At 44.7% G+C, this 23,382-nt stretch overlaps 1 protein-coding gene across 5 annotated transcripts in view; it reads left to right on the top strand.

The window, feature by feature from the left end:
* MAMLD1 (mastermind like domain containing 1) overlaps positions 1–22,852 on the top strand; it is a 249,530-nt gene extending 226,678 nt beyond the window's left edge. For all 5 annotated transcript variants that reach the window (XM_077786557.2, XM_077786558.2, XM_021547841.4 and 2 more), the window contains 3 exons: positions 18,969–19,115; positions 20,308–20,389; positions 20,666–22,852. In XM_077786557.2, the coding sequence (XP_077642683.2) occupies positions 18,969–19,115; positions 20,308–20,389; positions 20,666–21,681 (1,245 nt within the window). In that variant the 3' untranslated portion in view covers positions 21,682–22,852. The remainder of the gene's footprint in view (positions 1–18,968; positions 19,116–20,307; positions 20,390–20,665) is intronic.
* Positions 22,853–23,382: the final 530 nt, after the last annotated feature.

Raw genomic sequence — 23,382 nt, 5'->3', positions numbered from 1 at the left:
TTTTTGGCTTTTCTGGTGGTGGTGGTGTTGTTGTTGTTGGTACTGGGTTTTTCTCTCTAGGGGTTAGTACCAGCATTTTACAAACTTGCCAAACTTCAAATAAATTAATGTTTTAATCAGTCCAGGGGTTATTTGAAGTGCTCTTGTTCCTCAATTGCAGAAGGAAAATTTGCCCCTTGTAAGGAAGAGAAGCTGCCCCGTCCTCTCAGGCACAGCAATAAAAAAAAGGAAATGGGGAAAAAAAATCTTGACAAAACACTTTCCTCCTCTCTTTTGTGATTAGCAGACTTCTAATGTTGTTAATGTGTTTCTTCCCTTTACAGCAAGATGAGGACATATTACCCTGGAATATCAGTAGTATGTAACCTTGTCATAAACAAATCAATTTCTCTTAGTGCTTAATTACTCAGGGCTTCTGACAGTTTCTCTTTGCATAATAAATATATTTAATATTTCCTTTACTCAGTGGCATTAAGAAGAAGCAGTTGCAGCACTGGGTTGAAGGGTAGTTTACAGGACACTCGTGCTCGGGCAGTCTTGTTTTCTCTCCCCGTTGCTCCGAAGGCTGTGTTTAAGCAATGAATGAGCAATCACATCAGCATTATTTTTTTGTTTCGTACAACCCCCTTTCCCGCTCAGTCAGCACACTTTCTGCAGTGGCATTTTAGTCTTCTAGTGGAATTGTGTTCAGCAGCATAGCTGCACGATGAGTACGAGATACTTGTTTCTCCTTTCCCTCCCCTCCCCAGAGATGCCCTGTGACTTCCTCTATTAGTCCATTAATCGCCGTAGCTCAAAATTCAGTCTGATCAAAGGAGCAGAACGCGGTTGAAAAGTGCAGATTCTGGCAATTGACTTGACTGTTTAGATTCCCCGCTGAGCTCATTTAGAGCTGGAATTGGGCTGCTCCTGCTGTATTTTCTCGGCGGCCGCGGAGCCGGAGCCCGCCCGGTCCCTCCCGGGCCGGCACGGGCCCGGCTTGTCCCGGGAGGAACTCGGTGCTCGCACCGCTGTACGGACACGGCTGCAGCCAAAGGGCACAGCCCGCTCACCGAAGGAGTAAATCTCCACGATTCCGGTTTGAGTTTTAAGCATCGAGTTTCCGTCTCTTGAAGATCTTCGCTAAGGTTGCGGCGCATGAAACGAGTGGGAAAGCGAGAATTAAAACAAAATGTAAACGGGAAATCTGTAAACAACGTGAAGTTTCTTGTAAAAGTTGTCTTTACGCTGTAATGAGTCACTTCAGGAATATTGTTGGTGTTAATGCCTATTTATACATGCAGTTAGAAACTGGTGCTGTTTTCTCTCATTAATAGTCTTGTTTTTCTTGTTTGCTTAAGGGAAAAATGCAGACTGCCCATACCTGCGGTGTTTGCTGCAGATTAACATCTGCTTTTGCAATTCTTACACATCTCAAATTCCTGTTGTAACTGGGAGTACAAGCTCTCCAGGAATAGTGTCAGACTCTTGATGTCATTATTTGTGATTCTACAGTTACCCAAAGTCTGCTAATATCTCTCAAATTGAGGTAATTTGATGTGTAAGTTCTTATCTCATTAAGGTGAATTATTGCTACTGAAATGTGAATAGCATTCTATTATCAGAGAATATTATGTATATAATAGTTTAAGAGCACCTAAGGTCAGAATAACAGAGAAATGCTGATAACGTCACCACAGACTATGTGATGGTCCTGAAATGTGAGTAAATCTTTAACTGAAAAAGGTAGACATATCAGTATTTTCTCATAATTTACTACTTGGACTGAAATCCCCAACATTTATTTATGTTGTATTTTACTTTTTTTTTTTTTTTCTGTAAGGAAATTAAAAATTGCTACTTAGTAAGAACTTTTTCTTAAGAAAAAAATTTTGGCATTGAGGGGGGATATATACCGATCTATTTTGTGCCCAATCCAGAGTCTGAGCTTTTTCCTAGATAGGTAGCATATATCTATATATATGTGAATTATATTTTTAGAAAGAACTGTGGCCTTCATGAGGGACCTTATGTGTTATAAGGTTAGTAAGGAACTCCTGTTTTCAATGTGTTGCTCCATTCTAGGTTGATACAATATATAAAGTTACTGTGCTTTAGATTATAAACAGCTAAATAATAATCCTCAAACTTCATCCTTCATAAGAATTTATCAGAATGGTGAGCTAAAATCTTGCTTTCTCTATGATTTCTTCTTTTTTATACTTACGATAATAGTATTGAGAAATTTCATAAGATTAAATGCTGTCTAGCTGCATTTAAAATACATATTTTGCATATTTCTCTCTTGATCAAGCCAGGGGGAAGGTATGTACTTGCTGCCTAGATTACTGTCAGACATAACTGAAAGTAGAGTTGAATTGTACTCTGTTCTCCTAACAGTCCCTATTTGCTCCTCTGACTGGTACTAAAAGGCTTTTATTGCCTCACTAACATTTTCCAAATAAAACATTTTTTGCCAGTTTCTGAAGAAATGGCAGAACAAGTACCACCTTAGACAGGCTGGAAGGAGTCCTGTGCTGTGGATTATAAACCAAAACAGTTGGCCAGAATAAGGAATTAAAGTAATCCCTGATATTAGGAACGTGAAAATGAGTTGACCTTCGGTACATGTGCGTTTCTAACCCAGCTGCACCACAGGCTCCCCTCCATCACTGTTTCTCCACACCTTTACTGGGCACAAAACAAAAGCCCAGCCGTTCAGCTGGGAAACTGGAACACATGCTTGCAAATGTTACAGCCTTTAAATGCATTGTATTTTTAACAGTAGTTCGTGATTGGAATGACAGGAAGGAAATGAGCAGAAAACATCCTATTCTATCTCTGTATAAAATCTTGCTTGTGAAAGATACAGTTACCACAATAATGATGGGACGCCAATTGATTCATTGTGCTGGGAGACAAGTGCTGAGCCTGAGAGCCGGCGGGGTCATTTTCTTGCTCCAGCTCCACTTTGGTTGTTTGCTGAGGAAGGGCAGGAGAGGGTTATAAAGCTGCTGCCACTACATTCAGTTCATGTTTTTCTCAGAAGAGAAGAGACACCACCAGCCAAGATCTCTTTCCTTTGGAAATTGTGGCTGGGAAGGGCCCCTTTGGCTCGTCAGACAAAGTGGGCAGTCAGACAGCCCCTTTCCTGAATCCCAGGCAGGCACCAGACGGCTGAAGGAAGAGAGGCACCAGGCTGAATTAGATTGCCTCCTGCTTTGGACAGTACGGCAGGGAGGCAGGCTTAATTGCTTTGCAGCTGTTCATTTTTTCCCCTTCTCCCTCCCCTGCCTCCTCTCCCTCCTCCCAGCTGACTCTGGAGGCAGCTCCTGCTCCAGCCCCTGGAAGCCTCCCCAACTTGGGGGTAGAGTATCAGAGGTTTGTGGACTCATTTTTATCAGTCTTTATACTCCTTCCTCAAGCCCAGCAGCAAATAGGAGCAAAAAGAAAAGTATTAAGGAAAAAATTGGTGTAACCTGGTGGTTTGTTGTTTTTTTCCTGGGTTAGTTGGTGCCCTGGTTTCTGAAAGCTGCTAGGACAGGGGCAGGGCAGCACCAGGCAGGTGGCTTGGGTAGCATCGTATCAGGAGAGGCAGCAGGCTGTCATCACCAGCAGGACCTGGCATCCTGTCTGAGCAGACAAACCAGGAGAGCCTTCCAACGAGCCCCCTGTGATCTGGCACTCCCTGCAGCAGGATTTACAAGACATTTGGGATTTGCTGCTGCTCCCTTCACAGAGCTCTCCCAGCCTACTGCCAAGCCATGTGACTATCAGCTGGGGCTGGTTTGGTGATGGTAGAAGAGCCTCGACACTGAAATGGTCCTGCCATGACTATTCAGGCAAAGCTCTTGAACTTGGAGAACTCACAGAGTTCTTCAGCCCTCAAAAACTGCTCAGGCCAGACTTGCAGATTTGCATGTATCTCATAATCCCAAACAGGAAACAAAGTTTGTTTTCTCAATTACTCTCACTCCCGGATTTAAAAATTTAAAAGGTGTTTCCATGCTGGAGCAGTGAGTCTGTGGGCAGCACTGTGCTCACCTGCTCTGCAGAGAGGGGCTCTGCTCGCCTGCTACTCAGCCAGCCTTCCCAGCTCTGTTCACCTCCAGCAGCAATGTCAGGCTAACCCAATTTTTCAGCTGGTATTGAGTGCCACAGGCAAGTTTTGGAAATGTCTCTTTAATTCCTGAACTTGTAGAATTTTCTGAATATTTTCCCTGCAGTTCTACTGACTCATGCAGTTCAGGGAGTGGAGGCAGTGAGAGAACATGAAGACCCAGGTCTCATTTACTTATCTGGTAAAGCCAGTTGTCAGTAAGCCTTTCACCTCTCTGTCCACAAAGATAGTACCTCCTGTGAGACTGTTTGGCCTCCCAGGTATAAATACGGCATCAGTAGTACTTGACTGTCCTATGCCAGTGCATCCTGTGCTGGGATGCCCTGTCTGGGTGATAGCATTCCAGTGGGAAATGCTGCTGAGCCCACAGCCCAGTGCAGGGCACGCAGCTCTTTGTTGTTGGGGGCACAGGCTGCTGTGACATACTAATGTCTTTATTCTGGACCTGCTTGGTGCTTATCCTTAACAGCCTTTACCAGAACTTGAGGTGGGCACCAGTGCAGAGTTTTGACACTTTTCTTTTAAGGCCCAGAAATGTAATAGGAATCATTGCTCAGCGCCACTGGGGAGACTGAGGGTGTCATTCCTGGAAAGGGAGCGTAGCTAGGAGATGCTTCAGTGCTCAGAGAGATTTGTGTCTGTAAGAAATGGATTTAGAAATAAATTACAGTAGTAAGTTAAAGTGACTTTTTTTCCCCTAATCTGTTCAACATGCAGCTATGATAGCTCTTCCAGTTAGATTTGAATTGAAACTGGCTCCACAAGGTACAAAGGCTCTCGAGCCTCATTGCTCTCATTGCTGCAACCGGAAATCCATTGTGGCTCCTGATTAGTGCTGGTGAAATTGGAAACCTTTCTTGGGGCAGATAATGATCTCGCAAATGAAAATATAACCTGTTAATCCTGAAGTTTAACAGGATAGTTATGCAACTCCAGGCCAAATCCAGGATGTGTTTTATGTGCACCCTTTGTCAGAAAAGCTTTGCTGATAGGGAAGGATAGGTTTGGACCCTTGCAGTACCCTCTCCTCAGAGCTCCCCTGCTTAATCCCAGGCCTGTGGCCAGAGGCAGCAGAGGGGTGATGGGGTGAGGCTGAGTAAAGAAATTGGGGTTCTCATGTTGGGACCACCTCTCTGAATTTTTTGGCTGAAGATTTGGCCTCTGTTTAATGTTCCTCCCCATGACAGTCACCACTACTAAAATAGGTGGTCTGGCTGGGGCTATCCATGCTTTTACAGTTCCATAATAATCCCTTTAATTATGGGTAACAATAGGTTCTGTTTTTCCCTATGTTAATAACAAGTTCAGAGTATAAATAACTCTGCAATTAAAACACCTAACGATTTACCATTTGACACCTATGCAGTCTGTGCAAGGAATTTTTTTTCTCCCGCCCTGAATATTTTATAATTGTTCTACAAAGAGCACATGGATGCTCCAGTCATTAAGAAATGCCAACCAAGGTTCGCTGTGGCACCAGGGAGCAGAGAACAAATAGCTGGGGCTGTGCTGCAGCTGGAGGGAGCACTTCTTTCAGACCTGCAGCCCTGGTTTGTTTAGCTAGTTCTGTATAGTGACCTTTGTTTTTTAATAAAAACACAATCAAACAGTATTGCTTTCTTATAGGACCCATTAACTCCTTCAGAGGCTTTGTGGTGCCTGTTGATGAGAGCAGCAGTGTGGCCATGACTGCAGCCTGAACACCTCTGCTCTTTGCTTTCGGTGGGTGTCTGCAGAGACAACCTGCACGGCCCCTCCTGTGTGCTTTTGGAAGAGGCAGGCTGTATGTAAATACATGGAAATAGGCCTAGTCACAATTGCCAAGGAGATAGGGGTGATGGGGACAGGGAAATTCCCCTCTGCTTTCCGGGGGTTGGCATAGAGTCCCGAGTGTCATTGCCGAGACTGCCTGTGAAGTGTCTGATGCGGAGCCTGCGAATGGAGTTGCTTAAACACACCAGTGTGCCTAAAAATGTAAAAATAAAAGCGGTGCTATTTTAAGACTGGAGAATCAGGGATTATAAATAGCCCAACTGGTGTGTTACTCCTGGCTGGGTGTGTTGCTCCTGGAACATCAGCACAGCTGTCGCTTCCCTTTGAAGCGGCTTGTCGCCAATGCCCGCCGCCAGGAGCTCCGCCGCGCTCCCCGTTCCGCCGATGAGCACAGGGCAGTGCTGAGGTTCTCCCCGGGCTGGGTCCATGGCAGCAGCCCGCACATGGCCAGCGGGGCCTTGGAACACGCAGGAACGGGAGGTGGGTCAGGCTGGAGGCGGCTGTGGGGCTGGTTCAGCGGGGGAGGCAGTGCTGCCCGAGTGCAGCACAGCTGGTTCTGTTGAGGTCCAGCTGGGGCTGCTGAACCCCAGGAGAAAGGCAAAGAGTGGTGTGGTTAAGCACTGGTTTGGGCCTCGTGAGCTGTGGATTTAGAGCTCACCGATGTCCATCTTCCTCTGTGGCTGGTTGGGATACATCTTCCTGCTCCCATCATTTAGACTTCTCCTGTGGCCAGTGGAGGAGAAGATACCTAGAGAATCATTTCAGCTCATCAGTATGTGCACCTCCAAGGTGTGATGGACAGGCTGCAGTGAGGGAAGCCTGGAAAACACACTGAGGCTTGGCCCTTGCCTGCTGGAGGTGTCTTTACTCCCACTCTGTGGAAGCAACAGCAGCTGTGGTGATCCAATACATAAAAATAAATTAAGTTGAAAGTCACACAGGTACCTTAAATAGCAGACTTTTTACTTTCTGACTTTCAAAAATCATTTTCGTTTATGTCTGCTATTCCAGTGTGGTGGCTGGAAAGAAGCACCTTTGATGGTGTGCTCCACTGCCTCCACACTGAGGGTGAGAGGAAGGGGACAGGCTCTTCCTTGGAGGCTGGAATTCTGAGGAATTCTGGCTGACGCTTGCACCAAGTAGTGATATGTTTATTTGCAGTATATGGAGCCAGGAGCCGTCTCTGGGTGATAGGGATCTGGAGACTAGTAAACAAAAAAAGGCAAGGTTGGAACTCAAACTGTAAGAAGAGTTGTTTGGGTCTAAATAAAGCAACTATAAACTAGATAATGATAGTGTTCAAAAAGGTCTGGAGTGGTGTATGTCAGGACAAGGTGCAAATGTATCTGCCAAGACCCTGCACTGGTAGGATGCTAAAATCTGGGTTATTCTCACAGGGAGCTCTGAGCTGCTTGTACCCAGAAGGCGAAGCAAAGAGAGCTTGTGGGCCATTTCTTCTTTTCATAACAAATAGAAATGGGCCAAGAATCTCTCCTGATGTAGCTGAGTCTTCCCTAAACAGAGACAGTTTATTTCATGTTCTTGCACTGGAGGAAAGCTGGAAAATAGGCATCAGTAAAAGAAGCAAGACATCCTGATGTCTGAAGGTTTCCAAGAGCTTGTAACACATATGCCTAGGATGCTCTGCTAGCAGAAGCACCAAGCCATTGGTGATAGAAAAGATGATTTCCATCAAAAAATGAACAGGAACAACAACAGTGACAAATAAAGATCTTACAGGTTCAAACCTAATAAGCTGACAGCTCCATTTCCAAAGCTGGATGTCTTCAACTAACCACCTAGAAACAGTGTTTTACTAATATGCTGACTGTGGTGGACCACCTGTGTTCTGCACACTAAGCTCAACCAGGGAGCTTCTGAGGGTCCTGAACAGGGATCTGAAAAGCTACAGTTAAGTGCCAGGCCAAAGATGAAAGCCTTTTTCTGAAAGTGAAGTTGTTAGTTCAGTCTGAGAGCAGACTTCTCCCATGGCTCTCTGTGGTCAGAGCTGCTCCTGGAGGGCAGTGGAAGGACTGATTTAATGCTCCATGTCGCCTTGCTTTTATGCTGAACTCTAAATCATGCCTGCGTTTGGCGGCAGCTCAGCGGTGAGTGCAGCACAGAGCCTGAGACCCCTCGGGTGCCACAAGCACCCAAATCTCCTCTGCCCTGGCCTGGGGGATGTTTGCAGCTGAGGTCTGTGGCTCTGTGAGGATGCACAACACACATGGACAGAGACACACACAGACACTGACACAGACACAGACACACACACACACATACACCCACACACACCCCTCCGTTACGGTGTGAAGAAGCTCAGCTTGGCTTTTTATTGCCTCTCCCCACTCCCCCCTTCTTCTTTTCTATAATCATTGCAAAACAGGAACAAATGAGTGTGTCACTTTAAACCATGAAACCACTTAGTCCATAAAGACAGATTTGGCGTCTTTGTGCTGGCGGTGACAGGCCAGCGTCACTCCATAGTGATCCCACTGTTCTCCTCGGCCCCGCACCCCACTGCCCTCCCCACCCCCTCCCAGATTTGCTCCGTGTTTGCCTGCCTCTGTTTTTGTGGTTGGTAACCAGCAGAAGAATGGAATGGATTTAATGATTTGTTGGCTGCGGTGCTGGCATGATTAAGTCAATAAAGCTGCAAGCTGAAAACAGTGTAGTTACAGTATATGACTTTAACCTTGTTAATGCATGTTTACATCCCCCTGCCCAATGTATAGCTGTATTTGCATAAAGAAGATCTGACCAATCTTTAACCCATTAAATAATTCATAAAGTGAGAGCAGACATCAGCTACTTGCAGAGTGGATCAGTAACCATGGGGTCAGCAATAACTTTGGCTCCCTGGACCATATCCAGCATGTTTAAACTCTGGTGATGTCACCAGGCAAGCTTCTAAGCTTAATCATTTGGATGGGAACAAAGGGAAGTTAACTGTTGACACGCAGTGTCTCTGCAGAAGAGACACGTGCAGTGCTCTGCAAGATCTCTGCCTCCGAGCCTCTTTTGTACCCATCCCTCTTTCCTTACAGCAAAAGTGTGGCTGGACAAATGTTCAAAGGCGTACGTTTCCTAGATTCCTATTATCTTTAGTGACAGAGACACCAGAATGCCACAGAATTTAAGGGAAATGTTGACTGACATGAGAAGATGGTATTTGGAGGCACTTGGAAGGTTTTCTCATCATGGATAAATTTTGAGTGAAGAACATCTGCAATGCAAATGACAGAGAAGGACATATAATGCGGATGGAACAGGGTGAAGACAGGGATGTGTGAGAGGATGTGGAGTGAAACTGGACCATTCTCCCTGCAGTAGAAGTTGTCATAATAAAATACCAAGCAGGACTTGGTATTCTCAAGATTCTCACAGGAAACTACCTCAGCTGGTCTCTTATTTTTGTAAGGACAAAACATAGGGCTGACTTGTCCCAGCACGGAGCTCTCTTCACACAGCTTCCAGCTGGGCACTGAGGGATTCTCCAGGTGCTGCAATGTCCAGAGCTGTTGCAAGCAGAGTTTTTTCAGGACTTAAGAGGCAAGTCACGAGATCATGGGGCATGTAGCTGGGACATGCTGCACTCCGCTGGGCTAGGTTAGAAGCCCTGGGGGACCATTACAACTCCATTAGTGTTGTTCTGAGAAGCAACCAGCTGTGGCCAGACCTGGAGGAGAGGTGCAGAGAGGAGAACATGACAATGTGGAGTATGTGGAGTGAAGCAGGAAAAGCCCTTCCACTTCTCACTGATGAGCAACAAGGAAAGCAGCTCTCCCAGGTCTGCAGGGTCATGACCACAGAGGGCAAGGGAGAGGCATGTTTCAGATGTAAACCCTCACATTGCCTCAGGAAATTTCCCTCATGCTTTCTGGGAGGATCTTTAATTCCTTTTGGAGGGAAACTGAGATAGCGAGCAATGAAGTTGTTTGCCCATAGTCACATGAAGAATCTCTGTATGACAGAAATGGAGACTGGACCTAGTCAAGTCAAGCTTGGAAATTCACCTGTAATGATCCCAGCTTCCACTTCTCCTTCTGACAAATCACATGCTTACTGTCTCATGAGCTCACCCTGCACTGTGTGTCCAAAGGGACACTTGCTTTTGTGCCTGTACTCCTCAGAGTCTTGCATGCACAGCAAAGAGCCAGGGGTGTTCGCAAGCAGACCTCCAGTTTCTTCATGTCTGCATGACTAGGACTGCTGAGGCCATTAGAGACACCCAGGTAAAAGCTCTGACGTGGTTATTTGTGAGGCAGATGGCTGTGTACAGCACAGGGTATCTCAGAATCCACCACATCCGCTCAGTAATGCATTTTCCAGTGCCAAAAGATAGGCACCTTGTGTTGGAGATTAGAGCCAGGACCTTCAGTCTGCTGCTGCAGGCAGAGATCGGGGATGGGACTGACCCCCAGAGCTAATGCTGATTATTCTCAGTTATTCCCTGTTTCTTTTTGGTAGTTCTTTTGAAGATTCTCAATTTAATTTACCCTGCCTTTTTGTTTCGTTATGTTTTGTTTTCTTGGTTTGGTTTTTGCTGTAATCCAGAACAGCAGTCTGCTTCAGAGAAGATGCTCCAGAATTTATGGCGAGTCATATCTGATCTGTGTAGAAATTCCATGATCAGTTTTCTTTGTTTTTAGCTTGGAACACTGTGCAATGTGCCTGAAATTCTTTCTTTACTGGTCTGTTGATTTCAATTAATGAACCCACATACACCTAGTGATGTTTTACTATCACTCACCTATCATATGGTGTTATAGCAGCTGGTAATTTTTGTGCATTGACTGCATTTTTTTTTCTGCTTGATAGAAACAGAGTTGCTCCAAGCATATGATAATGCTGAATGGGGGGATCCCAACTTCTGACCCATAGCTAATATCCTGCAAGTCACATGGAGCTATTGGGGATTCTTGAGCTGGAGCTCGAAATGCCTGTGTTATCAGCAAATAAACACCATTAATTGCTTCTAATATGACATGCAGTGGTTAAATGACAAGATCCTTATTAATATGTGTGTATATCAGCTTTTCAGTGTGTATGAGGGGGAGTATGAAGTGGTAATATTATTTAAAATTAGTAGGGAGTATTTACAGGAAGATATAAAGAACTGTCAGTTGAGGAAAGCAGAATTTTATGTTCTTGTTCTGGATGACCTTGCTCCAAGGACAAATCAGAGCTTTAGGAAATGAAGCTGCAGATGGCTAGTCTCAACTCTGTAATAATGAAATGACACAAGAAAAAAATGAGACATCTAACAGTTTGTAAATACAATCTGAATAGAAAAGGAGAAACGGGATTTTTAAGGGGATACTAAGTTGACTTGGTTATAACAGTTCAGGTTCAGGTGTTTTAATAATAATTTCCATTTAAAAATATAATGGAATTGCTCCTTGTTCCCCATACTCAAGGTCACCTTAACACATTTTTCATTTTTAACGTGTCAATATCTTGGTTTTAAAAATTTGATCATGAGGACTACCTAGTCACAGCCTTCTTTTTATCCATTATTTTAGTATATTTTTGATCACTTCATTTTGTTTTGTAAGTTATGGTGGTGATTTTTGACACCTGATTGGGAAGAGGATCTAATGAAATCCTTTTCAGGTGTTGGACTAGTTTCATCTGTTAGGAAAGATTAAGGGTGTGAGAAGTTTAATACTGAAAAAGTGATGTGATCTTTGTGCCAGAGCATGTTTTGTTTGTGCACTTACATGAGAAATCAGGAGTAATTATGCTGGGTTTTGCATGTGGGGAGGTTTTCATGTAAAGAGCTTCTCAGAAGTTGTTAAGCAGCCAACTACTATTGAAAGTGAAGAAGACTTGGGCATCTGCCTCTGCAAATTGATCCTTTGCATGACAAGGAAAAATAAATTAATGGAAATGTTAACTTGGAGAAAGCAGGGGATTTTCAAAATCTCAGTGATCTACCCCTCACTGCAGTTCACAGAGCTTTTCAGAAACGGGCAGGTAGAGAACTGATTTATCCCATTAGCTCAAGATTTTCTGACTCCCACTTTGCTAGTGTGAAATCGTCCGTATTTATTTTATCAGATCTCTTCTGCTCTCCCTAATACTTAAATTTACCAGCCGGTCATTGCACTTCCCTGTAGCAGCTTCTGCTGGGTGTTGAGCTAACCTGACTCCTTTGGAATCTCATTGACACCTCTGAGAGCATGACTTGACATAACACAAGGATTGCTCGAGTCAAACCACTTCATAAGGTACCAGATACTGTAGTTTGTCATCACAGCTAGCACAATCTTGTAGAGACAGGCAGGACTACCAGCTGAAATTGGGTGAGATAAACAGAGTTTTAGATTATCTCATTCAATTTATAGGCAAGCTACCCTCCGTGGGAACAAGAGCGTGGTGTCAAGGGTTGGAGAATCACAGCAGCTGTGTGTGTGTTCTGTGCAGAGAATTCAATTTTGGTTCATGACTTTATGTTACAGAGAGGTACAAACCACCCATCCCTGCATCTTTGGGTGTGTGCACAGAGAAGCAGTAAGAGGCACAGCTTCTGTTAAAGAATGGTGGTGTTGGATGAGTCTGACCCCAGAGTGCTGCTCTCAGGTGGAGGAAGAGTGTGTGAACACTGCAGGCACCTCAGTGCCGCTGCCCTCAGGGACCTGGCAGAGTCTTCCTGAGAGGCTTGCCTTGCATTTGGGATGGTGGATCAAAGCAGCTCTCCAGGCTACCTTCACCCATGGCCTGGGAGTTTATCTGGGCCAAAGGAACTATTTTCAAGGGAGCTGCTGTTGCTGGAATCTTGATCACACCTCTTTACAAGCACTGCAGTACCTGGAAGGTTGTGCCTGTCTCTTACACACCAACTCTTCATTCCTCAAGCTCTTGGCTGCTCCCAAAGCTGTTCCTTATAACTACATTGGTGCTGGTAGCAGCATCACAGCTTGATTTCCACATGCCTGCTAAAGGATGCATTTTTATCTAAGAGACAAAATCCCCATTGCAATAATTCACTCTGGATTTTCTGTCTTTCTGTTGCTCTGGTTGCTGTTGCTCTTTAAGGACATGTTTTGATGGATGAAACCAGCTCTGACAATATTGGTAAAGTTTTTGCACAAAAGCTTTATTTAATTCAATTAATTTTTTTTAAGAGGGGAAGTGGAATCAGCTTCCATCGTATTAGAATTGTGGGTGCATTTTAAAAGCACTTTGGATACTTGGAAGGAATTTTGTTCTAAACAGCATGAAGTGTAAGGACAACTACAGGGAAATCAGTGTTTCATCTGCTTTGATTGAAGGCACAAAGAAGATCCTGACAAAATTGCTAGCCAAATGTGGTGATCTTGTCACTGCTCCTAGCAAGGAAGGAGGACTACCTTTCAAGGAACTGTACATGATCATGCTGTATGAAAAGAACAAAAATCTTGGAAGATTTTATTTAACCAAATCTTATACCCACGGATCACTTACAGTCTTCAAACAAAGCCTTTTCCTGATTGACAGCCCCCAAGATAAGCTTAGAAACTTGAGTCTGGCAGTATTTCATATGCTTGTGTATCAAGTAAATGGTTGAAAGATGGGTAAAAAAAAACCCAGATCCACCAAACTGCACAGTTTGTTTTATCAATGTTCATATATTGTGCTAAAGCAAACACACAAACAAACAGAAAGCTTTGGAGCATTTCTGAACTGAAAGGCTGTTTTATATTGAAGAGCATCTCTGAATTGTGAACAGAATAGAAGGGAAGACAGAAAACTTTCAAAGAGCAGATGCAGAGTTTTGTTAAGGGCAAGAAGCAGAGGCAAGAAGCACAGGTAACCCCAGAGTTCTGCATGAAGCAAATGACAGTGGCATCTCACAGATATCACACTCTTGAGGGGATATGATCCTTTTGACAAGCTGGCCCTGGATTTTGTTTGCTTTATTTGCATGCCTAGGTCACTATCTTCATATCTAAGTGCATTAACAGCTGTGGAGGCCATGAGCCTTCTTTGTAAAGGTGACATCAAGGTTTCCTGTGGGTATGCACAAAGTCACTACACACCAGGAGTCTACTTGTGGCTTCTCTATCATTCTAAGTCGTGAAACTTAAAACCATGAAGTTGGGTGAGACAGTTTTAATACTGTTGGTGTTTTAATTGCTTAGTATGTAGTATTTGTAGTGTGGTTGTTCCTCAGTCCTGGGCTTCAGAATGAAATGCTGCCCAAGCTTGAAGTCCCCACCAAAGAGATGCAGCACAGTTCGTGGATGAAAGAGGATGCATCAGGGGGCAGGTGGGAGTGCAGGGAAATGCAGGGGCATTAGTTTGAAACCAATATTTGCATTTTCTCAGAAGAGTACAGAACTCCCTGTATGTAACAGATGTTCTTAAAATACAGAACAAAACTTGGTTTGTGAAACTTCACCCCGCCCCCAGGGAATAGCTGTCCCTGCCATGAGCAGGATTGCCCACGAGGCCCCAGCCCAGGAGCCAGGGCCCTAGAGCAGGTCAAGAGTGGCTCTGCTCAAGTCCTGTAGCCATGGTTTTCTGGTTGTTTCTTGTGTTTCTTATTTATGGTGTGAAATCATGGTAAATACTTCAAACTAAGTTACCTTTGGTTGCCAAAAAAACCCAAAACCTGGTGGAAAAAGCAGTTTGTCCTGCTCATGTACTTGGAGCAAACATCCACCCTGGGTGCCTCATTTCCTTTGGTCTTTTGTTTTTATGCTCTGGCTCATCTCAACAGCTCTTCTAGTTTAGGCTCTGAAATAGCTGGATTCAGCTGGATGCCCCATTGGAAGTAGAGGAAATATTTCTCAAATCAGCAGCATCTTTTGAAATGGAATAAACTTTTTAAATTCAGGTACTAGAGGTATTTTAAATTAGCCCTTTTTCTGTTCTTCCACTACTGCTAATGCTTTCAGTTAGGAAGTGCAGCTCTTCCCCAGCTCTGCAAATATATACTGAAATTTGTAGTGCTGCTTGCCTCTCTCTCAGTAACCTTGCTGTGACCTGGTTATCTATTAGAACCACAAAGAATTCAGTCTCTAATTAGTCCATCTGTTAACTATTCAAATTCATGACTTAGTTTTATTGTCTGAGGCTTTTACATAATGCTGAATGATCTTACCTGGCATCTTATTTCTTATAAAGCAAATGTGCCTTTCTAAGAGCCATTTTGGTGCAGATAACTGTCTTTTCAGCATTGGACAAATGAAACTGTCTAGCAGCCTGCAGTCCCCTTCCTGCCCTCACTGAAAAAAATTGTACATCTCCAATAGCTCTGGGCTTAAGTCAATACAGTTTAACATGTACAATTTCTTTGTTATATTCTTTGGAGTTACACCATTAAGAGCAGATGGGAAAGTTTAATAATGACAAATGAGTTTAGTATTTTCACATAGTCCTAAAAAGTATTTTCACATAGTCCTAAAAACAATGAATGCTCTTTATTAAAGATTAGAGGTTTTTTTTTACATACTTACCAAAGAGTGATTACAGCTCTGGTTCAGCTCCTCAGAAAGTCTTGCTTTTAAATTCTTTTTGGACTGTTTGTTAATGAGGATTCAGAGGAATTAGGGGCCGTAAATTTACTCATTCTTGCTTAAGTGAAGCCACAAAGTGATTACTGGATATATCACTAAGTATTGAGGGCTGAAGTTTATCAACCGCGTTCACACAGAACGATTCATCTCCACGCTTACTTGCTGCAGCTGTGCATTTTCTGCGTAGTCAGATGATGGGGCTCGAGCTTGTCAGTGGATTTTTGGAAGGATGTCAATGAGGAATGTCCAAGTAGGGCTCAGTGGCACTGTGTGCAGCTTTCCATCCAGCAGCTCTGGGCGGTGGTTGGGCCGGGCTGCAGCGGGGCGCGGGGATTTGCCCATCGCGCCCCGCGGGGCGGCTGCAGCGCGGGGCTCACTGGGCTGTGCCCTGGCCTTGAGTGGCAGGCAGTGCCTGCACTGGCCTCAACAGAAGCATTACACATCCCTGCAAGCCTGGAGACCGACTCTTTTCTCCCTGCTCTTGGAATTAGCGCGTGAGATACTAAGTTAGAACTGGGTAGTTTTCCCCAAGGCCTTTCTGAGCAGAAATTGCTCCATTAGGGAGCCCGGGGAGTGCTGCAGGAGCTCTGGACCTGCTGTGACATTTTGCCTGGCAACAGGGACACATGTTCTCAAACTCACTCTCCAGTTCCAGGCCTGTGTGGTGTGCCGTTTAGTTAGGAATTCTGCCCATTTTAATATGAGTTTTGGGAGGGGAGAATGAGAAAAAACCCTGAGACCCACATGCAAATGCCTTTTTTTCTTTTCTTTAAGTCAGAGAGTCAGAACCTCCCATAGCTCTCTGCACCCTCCAGTGTGACAGTACAGCTCAGCCACACGGACCCTTGGGTGGGAACATCCACTTCCAACATTCCCAGCTTTAGCACCAGAATTCTCCTCTCTTTGCTGTCTTCCTGGATTTATAACGGGATAAATCCAAGCTACAGACGAGTTAAGATTATGGCTGCTTTGGCTTGGTTTTACTAGGGGAAGGAAAGTGATTTTTCTTGGGAAGTGATGAAAAGGAAAAATGTTTAAAGTTCATTAACCTTTGGTACAGATTGCAGTGTCCTTTAGACTACACCATTGCTATTCTTAGTCATGACGTGCAAGTGGTTATTTTTTATTGTACAGGAATACAGTAGTTCCCACTAGTGGTGAAAAGAGAGAACTTTTTCCTTTTCCTTGCTGTTTTTCTTTTTTGTCTTAACCTAAATGTGAACTTGTAGGAGGTCAGGATTTCGAATTCACTCTTTGGCTTCTCAGCTATGCTATTTTATCCTAATTTTCCCAAAAGCAAACTGCATATCTCTAGATTGTTTCTTTACTGGCTAATTAAGTGTTATGCAACTCTGCTCTGAAAAACTCAGCAACCTATTCGGTGTATTTGCAAATGAACTTTGCTGATTGTCATTATTGCTATAGGGTGCCTGCAGAAAATCCCATATAATTATGCAGTTGTACCACTACAGCACAAGAGCTGCAATTAGTAATGTGATTTACACTTCTTTACCATTAATAATATGGGGACATCAACATTATTTTCTTGATGATGTTTAGGAGAAATGAGAATGAGGTGGACGTGATTAGGAAAAGAGACTTTTATATTATGACTTGTTAATGCAATAGCCCAGAGCAAGACATCAGAATGATTGTCCTTGCACTAAAACTCCTTTGCTTCAGTAAGCACAGACCCTCTGCATGCCACAAGACAAGTTTGGAGGAAATTGGATAGATGGCAGGGATTTTGGTGGTATGAACAGTTCAGCGTCTTTCATGTGCAGAGTACACAAACTGAATCTCTCCACTTTCAAATATTCCCCCAGAGGCAATCTGCATTATTCAAAGCTTAACTGTGGTTGCAGAATCCTGTCTGACATGAAAGCAGACTGCCAGCTTAAAATGAACTTTCATATTTACATCTGTAGTAAATCATATTTACTTTTTCCTCCCCTCCTCTTTTTCCATGGGAGAGAGGGAGTAAAATGGGTAGGAGGGAAGGGGGAGGAGGAGAGATGTCCAGCAGAATTGTAAGCAAAGCACTAGTAATAAAATCTAATCTTACGAGACTGCCCATGAATAGGAATGATAATGAGAGCAGTGATGAGCTGCAGGTTTGTGTCTTTTAGTAAATTATCTAGCAGGCATTTACATTTCATCAATTGTGCTTTTGCATAATAGACCAAAGTGCTACAACAAAAGGAGGCACCATAAAAATGAATAATTTCAGTGACCTTCTTGGTAATCCCTCTTAGAAAGGATGTGTTTGGAAGGAGTTGGATGATTCTTCATGGTGAAGCCTCTGTGGAAAGGTGCCCCAGGCTCAAGGAGCTTTCCTGGTGACAAATGCCTTTAAAGGCTTCCTTGTGGCCCCTCTGAAACATGGCTTGTATCCTGTTTTCTCCATCTGAGCATGCTTCTAATTGTCACATGTCAGAAGGCAACAACCATTTTCTTCTTGCTTATCTCCTGATAACATTGATTCTCAAACAAAGGATGTAGGCTTCCACTCTGAAAACAAAGGAAGCATGGCCCAGCTAAGGATGCTGGTTATAATATACATACTTCTCCCTTCCAATAATAACAATGCATCATAAATAATGTAGAAGCTGGATGTGAAAACAGAGAACGGAGAATACGCTGGTGCTGCTGTTCCTGGGTACAGCACTCACAGGATCTTGTCCTTAGAGAGGCCTTGACTTTTTCCCACATTTTTCTTGTGTATTTCCCTGAATACCTGCCAACTCCCAAGATGTTTAGAATTCCGTATTTTTAAAATTCTTTTTCCATTTTGGGTTTTGTCTTCACCATGTTCTGGTGAATTATTTTTTCACTCCTCCCCATCGTATTCTTTCTTTGGAGGCAAGAGCTCAGCTGTCAAAGTCAATTCGGATCTTTCGCTGAGGACTTAGAAAGAGAGTGGTTTGTGCCAGGCAGGAGCAGGGCTCATTGCATTTATTACTGGTCAGTGCCTAGGCATGACCTAGCCCTGCATTTTTGTATGTTTTTCTCTCCTTTCACAGTGACCTCTTCTTGTTCATCTGATTTTGAAACCCACAAGAACCACTTTAATCCCAGCTGACATCTTCCTTATCTCTCTGGGTCCCGGGTCTGATGGCACCTTTTCTGTTCCTTTGCCTTTAGTTCACTCTTTTTCTGTAGGTTTTTCCTCTACATTCACATGCCAAATCCTACCCTGATGGAACTTTTCTTTCCTTCTGTCTTTCAGTATAACAGTTGGAGAAGTTGTGAGAAATGTGATGCTTTACTCCCACCCATTCTGCCAGCCAGGCAGCCCTGTGACTGCAGCAGTGGTAGTGAACGGGTCCCCATGGCTTTGGGCAACACACGAGGAATTTTGGTTTAATCTTTAGCTTCTCTCACATCTTCTTGTGCTGATCCTTGGAAATCAGAGCACTCCCCCACCTCTCACTGTCCTCACTGTAACACACAGAGCCATGTGAGTCCATGAGGTGTTTTGGCTTTGGGACAGCTAAAAACTGGAGAGAGGGCATCAGTAGAGAGGATAAGGGTTTCTGTTGTTACCTCCCTGATGAGATTAATTTTCTTTTTCTCCTCTTTCTTGGCAGGATCAAAACCCTGGAATCGTTGCCAGGTTGCAGGAGCCAGGCTCCATCCCAAGCGGCGGCTCCGTGCCCGCACCAGCCACGGTCAATGGGTACACGATGAGGAACCATTTACTGAAGCAGCAAATAATGAAGCGGCAGCTGATGCAGGTACGATGCCGAATGCCTCTGTGGGTTGCTGTGCTCTCCACCTCACTGGGAAGAACAGGACTAACAGGAATGAGGAAATCATCAGTCAGCAAACACTAAGAGTGACCCTGGAATTGCTAGGCTGAGTCAGACTAAGGCTGTGGTGAGTCTAGCATGGACTCAAGAGAGGCCAAGGGCAAGTGCTGCTCTGCAGACCTGAATTGCAGATCTGCCCCCTCATATACAAGGGAAGGATTTGGTCACCTCCATATCCCTGATGTCATTTTTGGTCAGCCACAGAGCTGGGAGGGAAGAGGCAGAGAAGAGAGGCTTGGAAAGTGAATCAGCCGTAGAGAGATGTTCTCCATGCTTGCCTTTCTCTCTGTTTCCCTGGGGGTTTAGCAGAGCAGATGTTAGGCTCCAGTTTGTCCGGGACTTGACTGATCTCTCTCGCAACAGAAGCCCCTGTAGGAGGTTTGCAACAGGCTTTGTGAGGAAGCTGGGATGGAGGAATCCCACAAATGAACTGCGTAGAGCAGCTCTGACCACGTGCCTCTGACTGAATGTGCTACTGGATTTGGGTCAAGGAGGCTCATTTCTGTGGATGGGAAATGAGATGAGAAGTAGCTCAGTAAAACCCTCAGTGAAGTCCTGTGCTGCTCCTTGATCAAACTCCCTTTCAAAGCCAGCTCTGCCTCCCTGCCATCACTTGGCTTCAACCTTTTCTGGGCTGCTGTAACACAGGCGGAGCTCCACTATCCCCAGAGAGCTCCCCAGGTCACAGCTGCTGCCCACAGCAGGGATGTGAGTGCAGTGCTGGGCTCTGGAGCTGAATGATGGGAGACTCAAATCAGGTCACCTGGACTAGCCCAGCAATGCCTGCTCAGGGAGCACCTGCTGTGGATCCCTGGCTCCTGTGTTCTGGTTGGCAACAGCACACAAGGGGATGGTGCACATGGGCAGAGCTTCCTGTGGCAGCACACTTGACTCGTAAGCTGGTGAACACAGGAATCTCCATGTTTGTCCAGCTCCCCTTTGGCTGCCTTGCGCAAGAAGGGGAATGTGAGAAAGTTCAGCCTGAAATGAGCTCTCTGGGCTGAGTCTCATCAGAGGAGGAGGGTAAGGGGTGTATGGGAAGAGGTTGTAATGACAGTGGCTACACTTCAAGTGTCTGCTGGACTGCAACTTCACTATTACTCCCCTTGTTTTCCAGGAAAAGCAGAGACAAAACATGCTAGGAGTAACATCTGAACAGAGGAGCTTGTTTGCGGCTCAGCAGATAAACCAGTTTCAAGGTAAGGAATGAAATGGCCTGAAAATTGTCTGAAAATCCTTGAGGTGCCAGGGCCTGGTGGTAAATAGAGACACTTAATGACTCTCTGCCTCGAATTACAAGCATTTTGCATTTGATCACATACTGTGAGATTCCTGTTTCCTTATGGCTCCATATAACTCTGGAACAAAGAACACAAAGGAGAAGCCCCCATGACATGAAAGAAAGAGCAGCAGTTTGAAAGGTTTAGCCACAGGGTGAATCTGTGCTCACCACTAACATCTCTCTTTGCCCACAGCCGTGCAGCAGCCCATCCCTGCTGACTGCAACCAGGTGATTCCCGCTCCTCCGCCCAACCACCGCATGCTGCCGTCAAACCCAGCCATGCTCCAGAGCACCCTGGGCTCTGGCATGGCCTCAGCCACCGCCAGCCAGAGCAGCGGCACGATGGTGATGATTCCACACAACCCTGGCAAGCAGCAGGGGATTTTTCCACCTAATTCTGACTTTAACATCCCACTGCGGCCAAGCCAGAACTCACTAGGCATGAACTCGGGGTGCCAAACTGTTCACAGCCACTCCACTGTGAGGCCGGGAATGCCAATGGGAGGCTTCAGTTCTGGCTCCTTGGCAAATCACTCTGCAACACAGCAGCACTTGAGGCAGCCGAGCGTGCCAAGAATCCCCAACGTCTACCCCAACTCGTCTGCCCAGATGTGGACGCCGACTACTGTGCCAAGAATGCCAAATCAAAGCCAGGTGGATACCAGCATGCAGCAGTTTTCTGGGAACACGGTGTTCTCCAAACAGAGCGTCAGGCCGAGCACGCCGGGTCAGGCGTTCTCCCAGCAGGCTGTGGTGCCACCGAACCAGATCGCTCCTGGCATCCAGGTCAGGCAGATGCAGAAACTGAGCATGGGACAGTCTGGCCAGGGCTTGAGCTCAGTGAGTAATCAGAACTTGAGACACAATTTAACCAGGGGACCGTTGCCAGCTATGAATGTTATGAAATCGTTGCCCCAAGGAGTGGCCAGTTTTAACCACCTCAATCCTGCCCCAGGCCTTGGCCCACCCAGCTACCCTTCCACTGGCCAGCCCGACGCCTTCAGCAGGATGAGCGCCGCCGCCGAGCTGCCCCAGTACGACTTCGTGTCCCAGCACAGCAACTCCATCATGCCTGCCAACTGCAGCGACACTGACTTCCTCGACTCTCTCATGAAGAACAGCAGCAGCAACGACGAAGAGTGGTTGAACAATCTGACAATGATAGATGACATTTTGGGACAGCATGCTCAAAGCTCCGGACACGTTTAGCTCGGAGAGAAGCAGCCTCGTTGTAAATAACACACATATGGCTTTGAACAGAACAGACAACCTGTGAAAGCCACTGCCTCGTTCAGTACAGAGGGAATAGACTCAGCCAATTCTTTGCCTGCATCAAAGTTTAATATTGGCAGTTTTTCAGATGACTGTATATATTTGAATATTTTGTAAATTATGTTTTCCTAAACCTTAAATGTAGAAGTATTTATACTTCTTTGCTGGACTCTTTGTAAATAAATCTATAGCATAACTTTTGGTTTTATTATAGGGATTTCATTATACCTTGTTATAAATATGCAAATAATATTGTTAGTTTCAGTAATACTGTGTATTACAGCATAAAATACTTATGTTTTTGACATAACTTAACACATGATCTAGGGGTGTCATTGCAACCAGACTAAGTAGAAATCAAATGTGGCATCTATTCTCCCATATCAAGAGGAAATATTGAAAAGTTGCATTAGAAAAACAAAACAAAACAAAAAACTAAAAGGAGCTGCTGATTCCCTCGTCATTTAGTCTTGCAGACCAAACCTGGTACATAGGTCCCATCCAGGCACCCAGTGCATTCAGGGATCTGCTTGCAGAGATCCATTTGCTGCGTCCTGGGCATGTTCTCAGCTCATACACTCCAGTCGGTCGCTGTGGCAGCGCTGTCCTGCACGGTCTGTGTGCTCTGACCTTCCAGTGCTGATGGGTGTGTGCAGGCTCCGCGTGCTGTGGCCCGTGGTGGCCACACTGGACAGAAGGTGCTGGGCAGGCACTGCCCAGTTCCAGCCACTGAACCCTTCAGCAAAAAGGTAGCTCTGGTTTGTGCACCTCTACCATGTATATTTGTAGTGTACAGGTGATTTGTTCCTGGTTTTAAGGCTTTTCATAATTTCTGTTTTAATGTAAGACTTTCTTCAGGGGAAAAGTCTGCAAACATTAATAGTTAATTTTTGATGTTTCTCTGTCAGCTACTATTGTCCTCTGTATATTTAAGAGTCTGTTTATAAAAGATTTGCTGTACTGTAAACTTCTTAAAATGTTCATACTTTGTGTAATCATATTTTAATAGTCACGTCATACTTCGCAATACATTTGTAATATAACGTCAGCTTCAAGCACAGAATGTTTTTTTCTTCATACCATAATAAACTGCCAGGGGAAAATTGCATATCTTTATGTGCTCATTTTTCAGCTACAGTGTTTTGTACCCGCAGATATTTGAATTAACTTGATTTGTCCAGGATGCTACAACGTCAATCTAATAACATGTACAAATGCATGTGCGCTGTTGGTAGGAGCAGTTGGTAGGGCCAGACAGAGAGTTTAAGCAGGTTTTAATTTTATTTTAAGGTGGGATTGCTGAGGCCCACTGTCCTTTTCAAGTATAATTTATAGGTGCATGTGAAATTAATCTCTGTTGGATTTTTTTTTTTTTTACACAGCACCATGTTTATGTAAGTGACAGTTCTTGTGTGTAAATGCCAAGTGTGAGGCAGCGAGAAGGGAGCCTTGCTCATTCTGTGACATCTGCAAGAGAAGTGGTGGGTACAGAATGTCACTCCTTTGACACAGAAATTATCTTATGGGAGAGCTGGTGCCTGTCCTGGGGGAGGCCAGGCTGAGAGGAGGGGTAGGAAAGAACAGGAAAACCTTAGTAATGTTAAATAAATGTGCAAATAGATTCTGGAGCTAAAATTG

The sequence above is a fragment of the Lonchura striata genome, chromosome 4A (assembly GCF_050655825.1).
Source record: "Lonchura striata isolate lonStrDom1 chromosome 4A, ASM5065582v1, whole genome shotgun sequence".
NCBI classification, from domain to species: Eukaryota; Metazoa; Chordata; class Aves; order Passeriformes; family Estrildidae; genus Lonchura; species Lonchura striata.
This window is presented reverse-complemented; position numbering and strand designations above follow the sequence as displayed.